Source organism: Alosa sapidissima, chromosome 12 (genome assembly GCF_018492685.1).
Source record: "Alosa sapidissima isolate fAloSap1 chromosome 12, fAloSap1.pri, whole genome shotgun sequence".
NCBI lineage: Eukaryota > Metazoa > Chordata > Actinopteri > Clupeiformes > Clupeidae > Alosa > Alosa sapidissima.
Genome location: NC_055968.1, coordinates 6,180,890 through 6,194,273, shown reverse-complemented (window position 1 = coordinate 6,194,273; position 13,384 = coordinate 6,180,890). Strand labels below are relative to the sequence as shown.

The 13,384-nt window shown below is 39.5% G+C and overlaps 2 protein-coding genes across 3 annotated transcripts in view; both read right to left on the bottom strand.

Annotated features, from left to right (window-relative positions):
- mccc1 (methylcrotonyl-CoA carboxylase subunit) overlaps window positions 1-4,382 on the bottom strand; it is a 12,387-nt gene extending 8,005 nt beyond the window's left edge. The window contains exons 1-10 of one of the 2 annotated variants that reach the window (XM_042111803.1): window positions 4,124-4,382; window positions 3,453-3,496; window positions 3,240-3,373; window positions 2,655-2,750; window positions 2,423-2,544; window positions 2,180-2,327; window positions 1,976-2,097; window positions 1,606-1,717; window positions 1,322-1,403; window positions 827-954 (exon numbers count right to left, since the gene is read on the bottom strand). In XM_042111803.1, the coding sequence (XP_041967737.1) occupies window positions 827-954; window positions 1,322-1,403; window positions 1,606-1,717; window positions 1,976-2,097; window positions 2,180-2,327; window positions 2,423-2,544; window positions 2,655-2,750; window positions 3,240-3,373; window positions 3,453-3,496; window positions 4,124-4,179 (1,044 nt within the window). In that variant the 5' untranslated portion in view covers window positions 4,180-4,382. Of the gene's footprint in view, window positions 1-826; window positions 955-1,321; window positions 1,404-1,605; window positions 1,718-1,975; window positions 2,098-2,179; window positions 2,328-2,422; window positions 2,545-2,654; window positions 2,751-3,239; window positions 3,374-3,452; window positions 3,497-3,907; window positions 3,948-4,123 lie in introns of those variants that run through there. The other variant, XM_042111804.1, reaches the window with a different exon arrangement.
- Window positions 4,383-9,705: 5,323 nt separating this feature from the next.
- On the bottom strand, window positions 9,706-12,845 carry LOC121677752 (lysosome-associated membrane glycoprotein 3). The gene is made up of 6 exons (XM_042056697.1): window positions 12,309-12,845; window positions 11,682-11,881; window positions 11,241-11,360; window positions 11,039-11,111; window positions 10,503-10,673; window positions 9,706-10,273 (listed from the first exon to the last, which is right to left on the bottom strand). Exons 1-6 carry the CDS (start codon window positions 12,382-12,384, stop codon window positions 10,134-10,136), a joined length of 780 nt encoding a protein of 259 aa, XP_041912631.1. The 5' UTR covers window positions 12,385-12,845; the 3' UTR covers window positions 9,706-10,133.
- Between the last annotated feature and the right edge of the window lie 539 nt (window positions 12,846-13,384).

Here is a 13,384-nt window from a genome sequence, read left to right as displayed (position 1 = left end):
ATGTGTTGTTTGAAGGCAAAGTTTGCATTTGCTGCATGTTTTAAATGTTTTGAGAGAGTAAGAGCCTTTTGCAAGCAAAATGTGTCATTTTGGCCAGAGTGCTTTTCCTTAAGAGATAACATGTCTGTTCTGTGTTGCTATTTTCAAGTATGGATCTAAGGCACATTTAGAGAAAGTACTGTATTGCTTATTTGGTAAATAAAACAGTACAAAAGCTGATAAGTCTAGGTATTTACTGTAGGTCTGTTTCAATAAAAAAAATTACAAGTTGTAGTTCAATTAAATTTATCTTGTCTAGGTGCTTACTCTAGGTCTTACATGGCAGTTACATCTTGGGAGGAATGAATACAATTCATTTGTATTCAAAAATGAAAAAGAAACATAGCGAAAATAAAGGCTGAAACTTTATGAAACTCATTTTGAGAACAGTGTTTAGCATTTTGCTGTGTAGTGTTAAATGATCGATTGAAAGCGAACAGTGATTTGACTACAAGTGATGTTGTTCGAAATAAATGTATAAATGTATTGAGTGTGTTATAGTATTTTGCAAGGAAAATGTGTCATTTCGGCCAGAGTGATTCTGTTTAGACCTGTGTGTAAACTGTTTTGACAACGTAATGTCAGAGTTGACGCAAGCATTAAAGCGATCGAGAAAAACTGTAAAGCGATCGAGAAAAACTATAACATGTTGGGTGGACAATGCCCTCTAGAGGACATAAAGTTGCTTTTGACTGAGCATATATGTTCTTTCTTTTGAACTTCAGGTTTCTCTGCTTTTCTTCTTGAGAAACTGACTAGACAGGAATCAGACAGTCATCACTCTCACCCTTAGCTGCCATTCCACTAGGTCTGTTCCAGTGATCATCTCTGACACAGGGTGCTCCACCTGGAGACGGGTGTTCATCTCCATGAAGTAGAAGTTGTGCTGGGCGTCCATGATGAACTCCACGGTGCCTACGCACACAGAGAGACAGGCAATGACCCTTTCATCTGAGATGGTAACAACTGGCCACTGTGACTTTCTTCATCAAATGACAGCACATAACTCATATCTACTGTATGCATGGGAGTCTCATGACGTACAATAATGCTAAACTGCTATCTTAGATGCAGTGTTCAAACACATACTCACAAAAACAAAATGTAGATTAACAAAATGAACAGGATGAAAAAACCTGAGCTCACAATCATCCCAATGCAGCCACCGTGCTATACTTTATGCAATCAGGCAGTCTCATTCAAGCCCATTGTCGGTGTACCCCATGTTGATGTGCCCTAGGGTGGGTTTGAGCAGTGGAGTGGGGTCACTGAGGCTGCTCACCTGCTCCAACGTAATTGACCGCCTTGGCCGCTCGCACTGCTGCTTCTCCCAGTTTCTGTCTCACTTCAGGGCTAATGCCAGGCTGTAGTAGCATGTGCAGAAATGCCACACACACACACAGAGTCAACGAAACAACAGCAACATTGACACAGGAAACACAAGTCCATATTCAAACAGTCAGCACACTTTTGTTTGAGTAAAATGCAGGCAACTGGACTGTGTAATGGCTGTTTCAAAGCATCCACCAGTGTGTATCATTTAGACAGACAATGTGTGTTTTATACCCCAGGAGCCTCCTCTATGATCTTCTGATGTCTCCTCTGAACGCTGCAGTCCCTCTCAAAGAGATAAACAGCATTGCCATGCTGGTCCCCAAACACCTGAACCTCCACATGCCTGAGGGAGATGAGAAACATGTGAGAGAAATGGTGACTAGTCTCCAAAAGCATACACAACATAAACAAATTATATACATATAAAAAAGACATAACATACATTCAGTCGTTAAGCAGATGTTTCCAGACTCCCAACAGTATAGCAACAGTCTGCACTATTTATTTGTATTCCACAATACAACATGCACAACACTTGGTATTGCTAGCATCATGATCTTCAAGCTGTGCAGCAACAACACCATTCCATGTTTAAGAGTACCTGGGGTTTTCTACAAACTTTTCCACAAGCATGACATCATCATTGAAGGATTTGCGGGCTTCCCTGCGTGCAGACTCCAGCTGTTCATGGAACTCAGCCTCTGATAGTGCAATTCGCATTCCCTGCACAGCACAATAAAACAACAGGACTGAGGCGCATATTCAGAAGAATGAAAAAAAGACTGTGTATTCTTCACTTGCTTACTTTTCCACCACCCCCACGCACTGCCTTGATCATTACTGGATAGCCAATCTTGGCAGCTTCCGCCTGAAGTGTCTCATCTGATTGGTCCTCTCCATGGTAACCCCCGATGATGGGCACCCCTGCAGCTGACATGATGTGTTTGGATGTGCTGGAGGAGAATGAATACAGAACATCAGGTATTTCCTCTCCATGTTCCCTGACTCGTCCATGTGAGAAATACAAAGTCTTGATGAGCAGTGGTACCTCTTGATCCCCATGTCTCGAATGGCTGACGAGGGAGGGCCTATGAAGATGATACCCTCCTGTTTGCACTGCTCTGCAAACTCTGTGTTCTCGGACAGGAACCCATAGCCGGGATGGACAGCCTGCATGAACAGGCCTTCATTAGCCATTAAGGTTATATGACCTGAGGGTGCATGTCACTTCACTTGGATACAATCATAAATAACATATTAATACAAACAAGCACATATACCTGTGCACCAGATCTTTTAGCTACATCAAGAACTTTCTCCATGCTTAAGTAACTTTGTTGGGAAGGTGCTGGTCCAATGTTATATGCTTCATCAGCCTGCAGTTTGAAAGACAAAAAAAAAACAGTTTAGTACAATGATAAAAATGACTTGTTAGATCTATAAAACAAATATCTTGGTTTTGTTTGTAAATTCAGGGCAACGCTGTAAAAGAGCTTAAAGCTCAGTAATTTTCCCCTGCGTAAACAATGGTTGATATATATATTAAACTGTCTGTAAGTGGTAAGCTATGGACCACAAACATATGAGGTCCATGTAATGTGCTGCAGAAGGGCATTGTGCGTTTTTTGTGTTGTATAGACCCTTTCAACAATAAAAACAAAAACAATGCTTGAACGTTCTATTTGGGCCCCAATCTACTTCCTCTGCATTAAGATAACATATGGAATGTTAAAAAGTAAGTCTTGTGGGGCCAACTATGATGCTTGAAAGGGTCCATATGGTTGCTGTTCATAAGGTTAAAAGGGTAATCAGCTCAAGGTTCTGAGAAAACTTGTATGCTGCTGCTTCAAACTCAATTATCTCACCATGGCCACATGCATCGCATGCCTATCAGCATCACTATACACCGCCACAGAGCGTACACCCATCTTCCGTGCAGTCCGCATCACCCGACAAGCTATCTCTCCTCTGTTGGCTATGAGGACTTTCTCTATCCTCGCTGTAAAGAGCAGAAACAGTATTAGTATTTCCAGTTATGTGGGGGTTGATGTTGTCATTTTCATCCAAAACACACTCACCCACTGATGCACAACGCACGGATCCTGAGGTCCATAGCAACTTCCTGAGATGAAAGAGAAGGTTACAGAGTGCATGACCTTAGTTGAAAAGTGACTGCTACCCTTACACGTTACCAGTTATGACAATCTCCTTACTTCATATCCTGGAGCTGTTAGCTAACACTAGAACATCTGCAGTGACATTCTAAGAAATTTCACCATGACTCAAATTAAGAAAAACGAACGTTTCTTCACATTTACGAGACCAATTATTACAAGACATCACAGTCAAAGTAACGTAATGCAAGAAGAAATGACAATCACATTAGCTGCCCAGCTAAATGCTACCAGTTAGCAAGTCAACGTTAGCTTTTCGTTTGTAGAACCCTGATATAGTGGTAGGCCCTATCTGCACGCGAATATGCTAAATGTTATGAAATGCAGATGAAATATGCCCTCATAGAAATAATTTGTACATAGTTAGCCTCATGTCGCTGGAGCAACATTGGTTTCGGTGGTCAAGGTGTTTGAGGAGCTTGCTAGCTCGCTGTTGCTAATGACACTGTTGACCAGGGAAAGACATGGCTCTTCATTCGTGACAAATTATTAAATGAAAACACAAATACTACATCATGATGCATGACTGACAAACTACAGGGAAGCAATCACAGTTGTTTAAGTCATACACTTACTGTGAGATCACTCTCAGACCCTTGTGAGGATGTACTTTCAGCAAGACAGCAGCCATATTCACTGTCAAGCTGATGATGCAAATGAAAATGACTATATTCGAGCGAAGAATGAAGTAGGCCTAGAAATCATTAATATTAACATGAAATTATTCCATGGCGAAAGTTTTCCAGTGATATACAATTTTGCATCGTTGTTATTGGAATAAAACACGTGAAATTGTAAATGTAATGTTTTCTGTCCCTCCTGTCTCACCGTAGTTCTATCAGCCAATGACATTTCGGAATATGTAGGAGGTGGAGCAGTCCCCAGAAGACAAAACTCGAAAAACATCACTGAAAAGTTGAGCTCTTTGTCAGCATAGATATGATTGTCAGAACCCAGATTGTAGAAAGCTGTTCAGAGAAGCGGTTTGTAGGCCATGTCTTTATGACTAACCTGTCACAGACAAACCTATACCTGTAGGCCGTATGTATCACACTTAGTACAGCGGCTAAGCCAGACTATGGCCCAGTAAGCCAATTCAGTAATGCATCCCTGGACCTGTGGTATGACTCCATTTGTCTTCAAAATGTATACTTTAAAAGAAATTACAAACTAGAGTTTCTATATTACACAGAATGTGGTTTTTTTACTTTACAGCTGAAGATTTTTTTTTTTTACTAAGGCTTAGACTCATAGGTTTGGACCTATAACCTAATAAGATTTTGTCTTTTAATTTAGATTTTATTATGCTGGCGGCTAATCACACAATTTTAATGTAGTTTGAAAGAGACAGGATTCAGGAATAGGCTACTAAGACAGGCCCCTCTTCTGTTTGACTCACGTTACCCCCTGCATTACTGTAGGCTATAGACCGGCTTCTGACTGAAATTACATTTTGTGCCAACATGTAGAAACACTAGGCCTACTACAGCCTTTAATTGGTGAATGGAGGTGCAAATTCCTTTCTTTGGTTATTGTCCGCGATTCACATTAACTGTAGGCTATCACCGCCAGTGCATTACATTTGATTCCTACGTTTTGCCTGCATGGATGCGCATCTAAATAATATGCAAGATGCAACAACCATTTCTAAGAAGCCTATAAACAGTAATGTCTGGCATTACTACTAGCATATGAATGCATTATTTATGTTGAAAGACGTGAAAGAAATTAATGACACAGGCTTGCACAAATTCATCATTTAAAATAAAACGTTTCACTTTCGCTATCATTGCGAGAATAGGCTACAATATGAAAAATGTTTCAAAGTTCCCTTTGAGTCTGATCAGCTCCAAAAATGTAGGCTATGGGATTTCCTTAGCCTGTGCTACACCTTTCCAACAAGTTTGTGAAAATTGTACCGGTAGCTTTTGCGATATTGTTGACAGCCCTACCTCACCGCAGTAGGGTGCGGTAAATGGAAGCTTTTGATAGCGCACGCCACTAACGAAAAACGGAAAACCACCAGGACAAACCACTCAGGGGTATAGGCTACTCTGAAACCATCGTTAGGTCACTAATTTGTGCGTTATTTATGTTTGATTACATTTCAGATGCGTGTAGGTTTCCTGCTGTAGGCCTAGCGCTTTTTTCTTTCTTTATTTTTCAGTATATTGGGGGGGACATTTTGGTCATATTTGAATATTGGGGGGGACACGTCCCCCTCAATGTCTATGGTGACTACGGCCCTGATGTCACATCTATGAAACTCCCGCCCTGCGTCCTGATTGGCTGTACCATAAAATCGGGTGCAGAAATCACTCTCAGTGGAAGAGGTCCCAGATGGATGTGAGTGAAATTCATCTGGCGAGAGTCAGGTTAACTAAACCCTGCACTTGCCTGGACTCAATCCTTCTAATTTGCCCCCTAGAGGCTGGCATGCTAGCAAGGAGGCTAAAACCCATGGATGCTAGCGTCTCTTTAAGAAACATGCTTCCTTTTGGGAAATTAGCTATTTTGTCTTCTATCCTAGAGTTAGATAAATTAGTACATACACCCAGTCATAGTTAGATAAATTAGTATATAACCCAGTCCAACACATCCTACTGTTAGCCTAATTCAATTGAGGTGGGTGGGGCCAATTAGCATATGCTAATTTAAAGCTTATAGTGATTGTTTAAAAAGGTCCATTTTGTTTTATTGTAGTTTAACATTTTGCATCCCACAAAATGATTATGCCTGTCAATGAAGCTAATTTAAATACGTAATACCTTATGAGTTTAGCTCCCTCCTGACACATTAGGGCTCATGCTAACCAGCACTTTTAGGACACTTGCTAGTGCGTTCAGCGCCCAGTCCTTGGGTGTGCTTTGTGGTGGAAACACCAAAAGCTCAATACAGGTATAAAGTGGAGGTTGTTCTGATATAGTAAGTCCAAGACTTGCTTGAGGACCACTTTCTCCAAAAACTTTGACAAGAAAGGAAGAAGGGAGATAGGTCTGTAAAAACAGGAATGGTTTTAGAGGTGGTGGCAAATGATAACTTTTTCCATCTTTATCCTCCTTGACTGATTTTTCACTAGTTTCACATTTGGCTAGGGTCAGTGTCACTACTGGTAGCATAAGCCAGTACCTGGAGCCTACAAACGTTGCACAGGTAGTCCAACTCCTCCAGAATGGCACACCAAACGTTCCATTGCTAGAAGGATTGCTGTGTCTCCCAGTGCAGTCTCAAGAGCATGTTGGAGATTCCAGGAGACAGTTGCTCTAGAAGAGCTGGGCAGGATGGTAGAGGGTCATTAACCCAGCAGCAGGACCAGTATCTGCTCCTTTGTGCAACAACAAACAGTAGGAGCCCTGCCAGAGCCCTACAAAATGACCTCCTCCTGGCCGCTGGTGTGAATGTCTCTGACCACACTGTCAGACTTCATGAAGGTGGCCTGAGGGCCCGATGGCCTCTGGAAGGACCTATGCTCACTGCCCAGCACCGTGCAGCTCAACTGGCATTTGCCATAGAATACAAAATTGGCAGTTTCACATGTGAGGTCTAAAGATGTCTTGGAGAATGTAATGCTGCCTGCAACATCATTCAGCATGACTGGTTTGGTGGTGGGCCAGTGATGGTGTGAGGAGGGATATCCTTGGAAGGACGCACACACCTCTACGGGCAAGACAACTGCACCCTCACTGCTCTTAGCATCAGGATGAAAACCCATTGTCTGACCCTGTATTGGATACATGTAGTGAGAATGTGCAGGCAGTTCCTGGAGGATGAAGGTATTGATACCATTGACTGTCCCCCCACACTCCCCTGACTTAAATCCGATTGAACACCTCTGTGACATTATATTTTGGTCCATCCAACACCGGCAGGTTACAACACCGAGCTCAGTGATGGCCATGTCCAGATCTGGGATCAGATACCCCAGGACACCATCTGCTGTTTTATTAAGAGCATGCCCCGATGCCATCAAGCATGTCGGGGCAATACAAACTACTGAGTACCATCATGAGTTGCTGCGCTGAAATTCAAGCAAAATGGACTAGCTTGCCATGTCATTTTTTCCACTTAGATTCCTCGTTGGTAGAACGTGCTACCAGTTCCTACTAGAGCAGAGACATCTCTCTCCATCTTCAAAAAAATCCTGAAGACCCAGCTCTTCAGAGAATATCTCCTCTCGTAGCACTACTTATAACTAGCTAATTCTAGCACTTACCACCTGATTTGACTGTATAATAACAGCACTCACTGATACACTTTTCCCTATTGTACTCTACCTTTTTGAATTGTTTTAAATTGTTCTAGAATTGTTGAGAGAATTGTTTTAAAAGCGTTAAACTGTTTAACAGGTTGTAAGTCGCTTTGGCTAAAAATGCGTCAGCCAAATGTAATGTAATGTAGATATCCAGCATGATGTTTTTTCCCCACTGAGATCTGATGTGTTTTATTTTTTAAAGTGTATAATTTTTTTGAGCAGTGTATAGTAAGAGTTAAGGTTTGCTCAGAAAGAGAAGAAGATAGAATAAGAATTTATTGATGATGTAGGTAGTTACTTCAATTAACTTAAGATTTAGAATAATTGGCTTATTTTCTTACACATAGTGGCCATATTGGAATCTTACTAGATTATACTTGATGCCTCGTATATTATTGAGGTTGTCATGTGATAAAATGACTTTTCAAACTTGTTTTTGAATGATATTTCTATCATGAATAACAATTGAGATTGGTCATTTGGTATCCCCCATATTGGATTTCAAAATGGCCAACATCAAGTTTGTTTGGAAATCATGTCAATAGCTTCCTTTACCCTAAAAATTGAGTGTTAGAACTTAAAATACTTTTTTATCTTGTTTTGAAGTTATCAACAATTCTATTAAGAATGGTAGCCATATTTGAATTCAAGGTGGCAGCCACTAGGGGGCGCTATGTGTTGGGATCCATTTCAATTTTTGATCACTAGGGGTAGTAGTATAACTGTGCCAAGTTTCATGCTTTCTGCGAAAACTGAACGATTCCGGTGCTTAGCCGCTGTACTAAATTATGTTTTGCTAAATCAGGTCTTTATTAGATTTTTTTTAATGTCCATTACAATGGTCGCCTCGACTAAATAGGTGTAAAATTACATGAGATTTTAAAAACACTATGTTTTTAACAAAGTCTTGAAACAAATAATCATGACTAGACTTGGACTTTAAACATTTGGAACTAAATGTCTGCATACCTGAATGTTTTATATGTCTATAAGCAGGGGGGTATTCCAAGTAGGCTATGTGGTTTAGTGATAATGGGTTAACTCAGTAAGTGGTAAACCTTCTTACAAGAACCCTATGCCATTGTTTTTGTTAGGCAAAACCATACAGCTCTTTTATTAGGAGGTTTGCCATACTCTGAGTTAACTCTGAGTTAGGCTACCCGGGTTTGTCACTAAATCATACTTGCAATAGCCTACTATAGGCCAAAACATGGTGATTAACTAATGTGCGTCCACACCATAGACCTATGGTGCCAGTGCTAAAATGTGCACTCATTGTACAAAAAAATAGCACAATTTAGCTAAATGCCCACACAATTTAGCTAAATGAGATAAATGAGCCCACTATTTAGTAAACCGAGCACCCAATTACGAAATTCAGTGCACACAATCAGCATGATTTAGCAAAAATGACCACACTAATGACACTAATTAAATGAGTGTTGGCTAACATCTCCCAACACTTGGTGTCCATTGGAATGGACATCAAACTATAAAAAAAATCCTATACTCCACTGTTATGAAATAGGCCTATATTCTAAACTAAACTAAACTAAACTAAACTTAAATTCATAATGAGGGGAAAAGTGTTCCTGTTCCTGTCAAGCTTCAGAGGCATGCTTGTCTTGTCTGATGTCTGAAGCTTCTCAGATCAAGTTACAGGTCACAATTGCATTCTGATTGGGTCATCAGGATCCAATCAGTAACAACATATAATTAAAATGGTGAATGGTTTAGACCCAAATGGTTTAAATTGGTTTAGACCCAAAAATATGACATGTCCATTCCAATGGATATGGGGTCTGAAAGTAATAAACTAGAAGATAGCTGAAAAAAGAGTAGCCTAATTGATTGACCCATTCTGGAGAACCATATACTTAAAACAATGACACAAAGGCTACCATCTGAATCACAATAAAACCACTTTATTTTGGTACGGCCACATTTCTGTGTAATTTCTCTCACTTTTACACATGTTTATTTCAGAAACATTTCAATTGCTAACCTAAATACTGTGCAGAGAATGGTAGTGCTTCACTGTTTTAGGCTAAACGTGATGGTAGATGAAAGATTACAGTGGAGTGTTTTTGTTCTGCAACAATGTAGGATGAGTTTGTAACAGTTGTGATACAGATAAATATTTTTAAAAAATGTACATAAATATTATGCCAAAGATGATAAACGTATACTGTAGGCCTACGCACATTATGTTGAAAACTGATACATTGAGATAGCTATTTTGATATTCTCCCCATTTTCCCCCTTGATATTCAATATTTCCAATGAAGGTTGATACAAAAGGAAGACATAAATCCAGTTGATCTGTGTGAGGCTCACAGGCTTTCATAACCCCGATGGCGATATTCACGAACAACTAAGTAAGATATTGTGGCAATCAGGAGAATTCCCACAGCTATGGCCCCGAGTATAATGGGTATGATGCGTTTGATGTAGTCCTGCCAGCATTCAAAGTCTGAAATGAAAATAAACAAGGATTAGAGCAGTGAAACAGCACTGACATCAACACGCCCATACTGAGCCCCTGTTTAGGTAAAAGAATCCGTAGGCTTACATTGCAAGTAGATATCACAATATTGTGTCAGGTGTAGGCTAATATTACACCAGAAATATTGTTATCAGATTTACTCCTTCATTCTTTTTTTTGAATACATCTTATCTGTCATGATATGTAACTCAATTACCTTTTCCAAACTGCCCCATTGCCAAATCAAAAGGCTGAAATTGTACAGACAGAATTTTAAGCCTAAAGTTTGGGGACATCTTGACCACCAGCTCTGATTTACATTTGAAACTGAGTCCTGTTGTGGTTTTGAACAATGTTTGACGGTCCACTGTCCCAGGATAGGACTGATCTGTAGGGGGAAATAAGCTGATATTTAGTTCATATTTACTGTATGTTTTTATTATATCCATATTTAATTTTGTTACTCGGTTAATATTATTTTTCATATACCATTAACAAAACTTATGCCTTAAGAAAAAAGTTATCCAAAAATTTCCTCAGAAATCTGATGACTGGGTTGACAAATCATGGTTGTGATGTTACACAGGATTAATATTTAGAATATTTTCATATATATATATATATATATATGACTACATTACTGATCCTTCGTAACATTTACAAGAACAAATATATTCATTAACAGCCATTACAGTTTGTGGACATGTTTTCCCCCATCTTAAGAACGACTGATGTACCACTAAACATACTTACTTCTGCATTTATCACACACAGAAATTGGCCCCAAAAGAGCTTGTAACCTACGGGTGTAATACTCCTTGGACCCCTGCAGGTAGGATTTATAAATGAGGTTAGCTGGTGAAGGTCATTCAGATGATTGTACACATGGACAATGCAATGATGTATACAACTTGACAAGGATTTTAACATTCATGGAGTTCCAAGTGCTGTTTACCTTGTGAAAAGTGAACTCAAGATTCCCTTCATCGAACTCCAATGAGAGAACAGCAGTCTGATTCCCACAGTATCCAGTAGCATGGGTTGCTAGGGGATTCATGTTGAAATAGTAGAATTTCTGAAAGGTTACATACACAAAATAAACAAATTAGTGGCCCATTTAAATCAACTTTCATTTATTCATATAGCACCATATAATCTAAAACAGATAAATTCAATTGTTAGACATAATTGACACTAGTCATGTTTCATGTAAATGGGAAAACTTGTTACCCATTTTACAAGAGTGAAACCCACACTCCACTGCATTGAAAATGGCAGTTAGCAATTTAGTCAGTTTTTTAGCCGCTTGAGGGAGGAAACCAATGTGCCATCCCACCAAGAGCTGTGAACTGCTGAGAGTCTGACTTTTAAGTGCTGAGAAAGCAACAGTACTTACTTTGTTCACTGTTACCATGTACTCCACTCCCAGAACAGCTTTCAAGCACACATTGCCATCGGGATTCGTTAGTCTATAGCTGCCAAGAAGTGGTGGTGATGGTGTGGGCTGCAGAGAAGACTTCTTGCTCATGGTTACATTAGGTGAGCCATGAGATGAGGGCTTGCTAAGGGGCTTGTCTAACTCAGTCACTGTGCTTCCTGTGTGAGCAGAGTATGTATGGGGGGTTGAAGGTAAAAATATCTAAGCTAGTGCAAGCAAAGACAGCATTTTCAGTAAGCTAAGACGTTTTCAGGAAACAGTAACTTTCACTTTTGATGTCTTTAAGTATAATATTACCACAAACAACTGTCACAATAGTGTACACCCCCTGCACACACACACACACACACACACACGCTTGCACACACACACACACACACACACACACACACACACACACACACACACACACAGATGAGAGAGATGGGTTTAGAACTTTTTAAACTTTTTATTAAAAATAACTAATAAATCATTCATCTGTTCGGACTGCTCAGAACCACACAATCACAACCCTTACAAGATCCCATACATTCACTACAGATCTCATACCTGTACTATGACATTAACACACATTTTAGTACTCACCTTTAAGTAGAACAACTGATGATAGGAGAAGCCATTTTGTAAATGTGTTGAGTCCTCTTGACCTATTTATTCTCATGTTGGTACCTGTGGTTTTGTCTGGTAGTGAGATGTATTTGTCCCGCTCTTAAACGCTACATGAGTTTAAAAGACACTCTCGCTGCCTGGGAGGAGCATACTTGTGATGTGGTCAGTTATTGTACTCAGACATGCAGGAAGTTAAACCACTGTCAAAAGGCCCGTTTCATTTGTCATTAGGTTAGATAAGGTTAGATTACATTTATTTTTGTTAAGTTTTTTTTCAAAAAAAGAATATGAATATCAAATAGATTTTAAAGGCATTAAGAGGGTAGAATTAGCTGAAAACCTTCTAATGTTTTCCTTCATTAGGCTCCTCCTGTGGTTCCACATCAGGACAATGTATTTGCAACCTTAAACAATTTGCCTTTCTCAATCCAAGGTTTACACCACCGTGTGCCCACGTTGTACTATGTGCACAAACAAATTAGTCCAAATGTTTCTAACAAAATCTGCACAGGTACTGCATAGTAATTCTGCTGGATCCAAGAGAATGGAGGAAATCAAATAGTGTAGGCGGATATTTGGGTGCACTCTGGGTCAAAGGTAGAGAAGTACAAAGTATCCACTTAAGCACACAATGCCAGAGTTTGTCAATGAGATTAATGTAAGAAGATATCTGCAAAACAGTGAAAATTAAGCCATGTTTATCTATATGAAGCCTTTACTACAAGTTATGCATGCTGCGTTGGACATAATGAAACAGCTGGACCTAAATTGTGAATGAGCTAATCTCAATATATGAAATGATGCTGTCTCAAAACCTACAATATACGCTTTTTAAATATAAACACCATATTAAAATACTGGAAGTATTTTTTGTCAATAGCTGAACAACCAATTGTTGTTTAAAAATGCCACTGCTTTTCCAAATGTGCTAAATCTAAAGGTCATAAATAATTTAGGGTGGTCATGATTAGATCCATTTGTTTTGTGTTAGAATCATACTTCACAAACGTTTACTGTTGCTGTTATTTCTTCACTTTAAACTCAGAATATCT

Excerpts from the sequence above, each read along its gene's own strand:
- LOC121677752 (XM_042056697.1), bottom strand. The coding sequence starts at position 12,384 with ATGAGAATAAATAGGTCAAGAGGACTCAACACATTTACAAAATGGCTT. Across the intron at positions 11,882-12,308 it reads ATCAGTTGTTCTACTTAAAG|GAAGCACAGTGACTGAGTTA; the intron begins GTGAGTACTAAA and ends CTGCTCACACAG. Across the intron at positions 11,112-11,240 it reads TTGAGTTCACTTTTCACAAG|GGGTCCAAGGAGTATTACAC; the intron begins GTAAACAGCACT and ends TCCTACCTGCAG.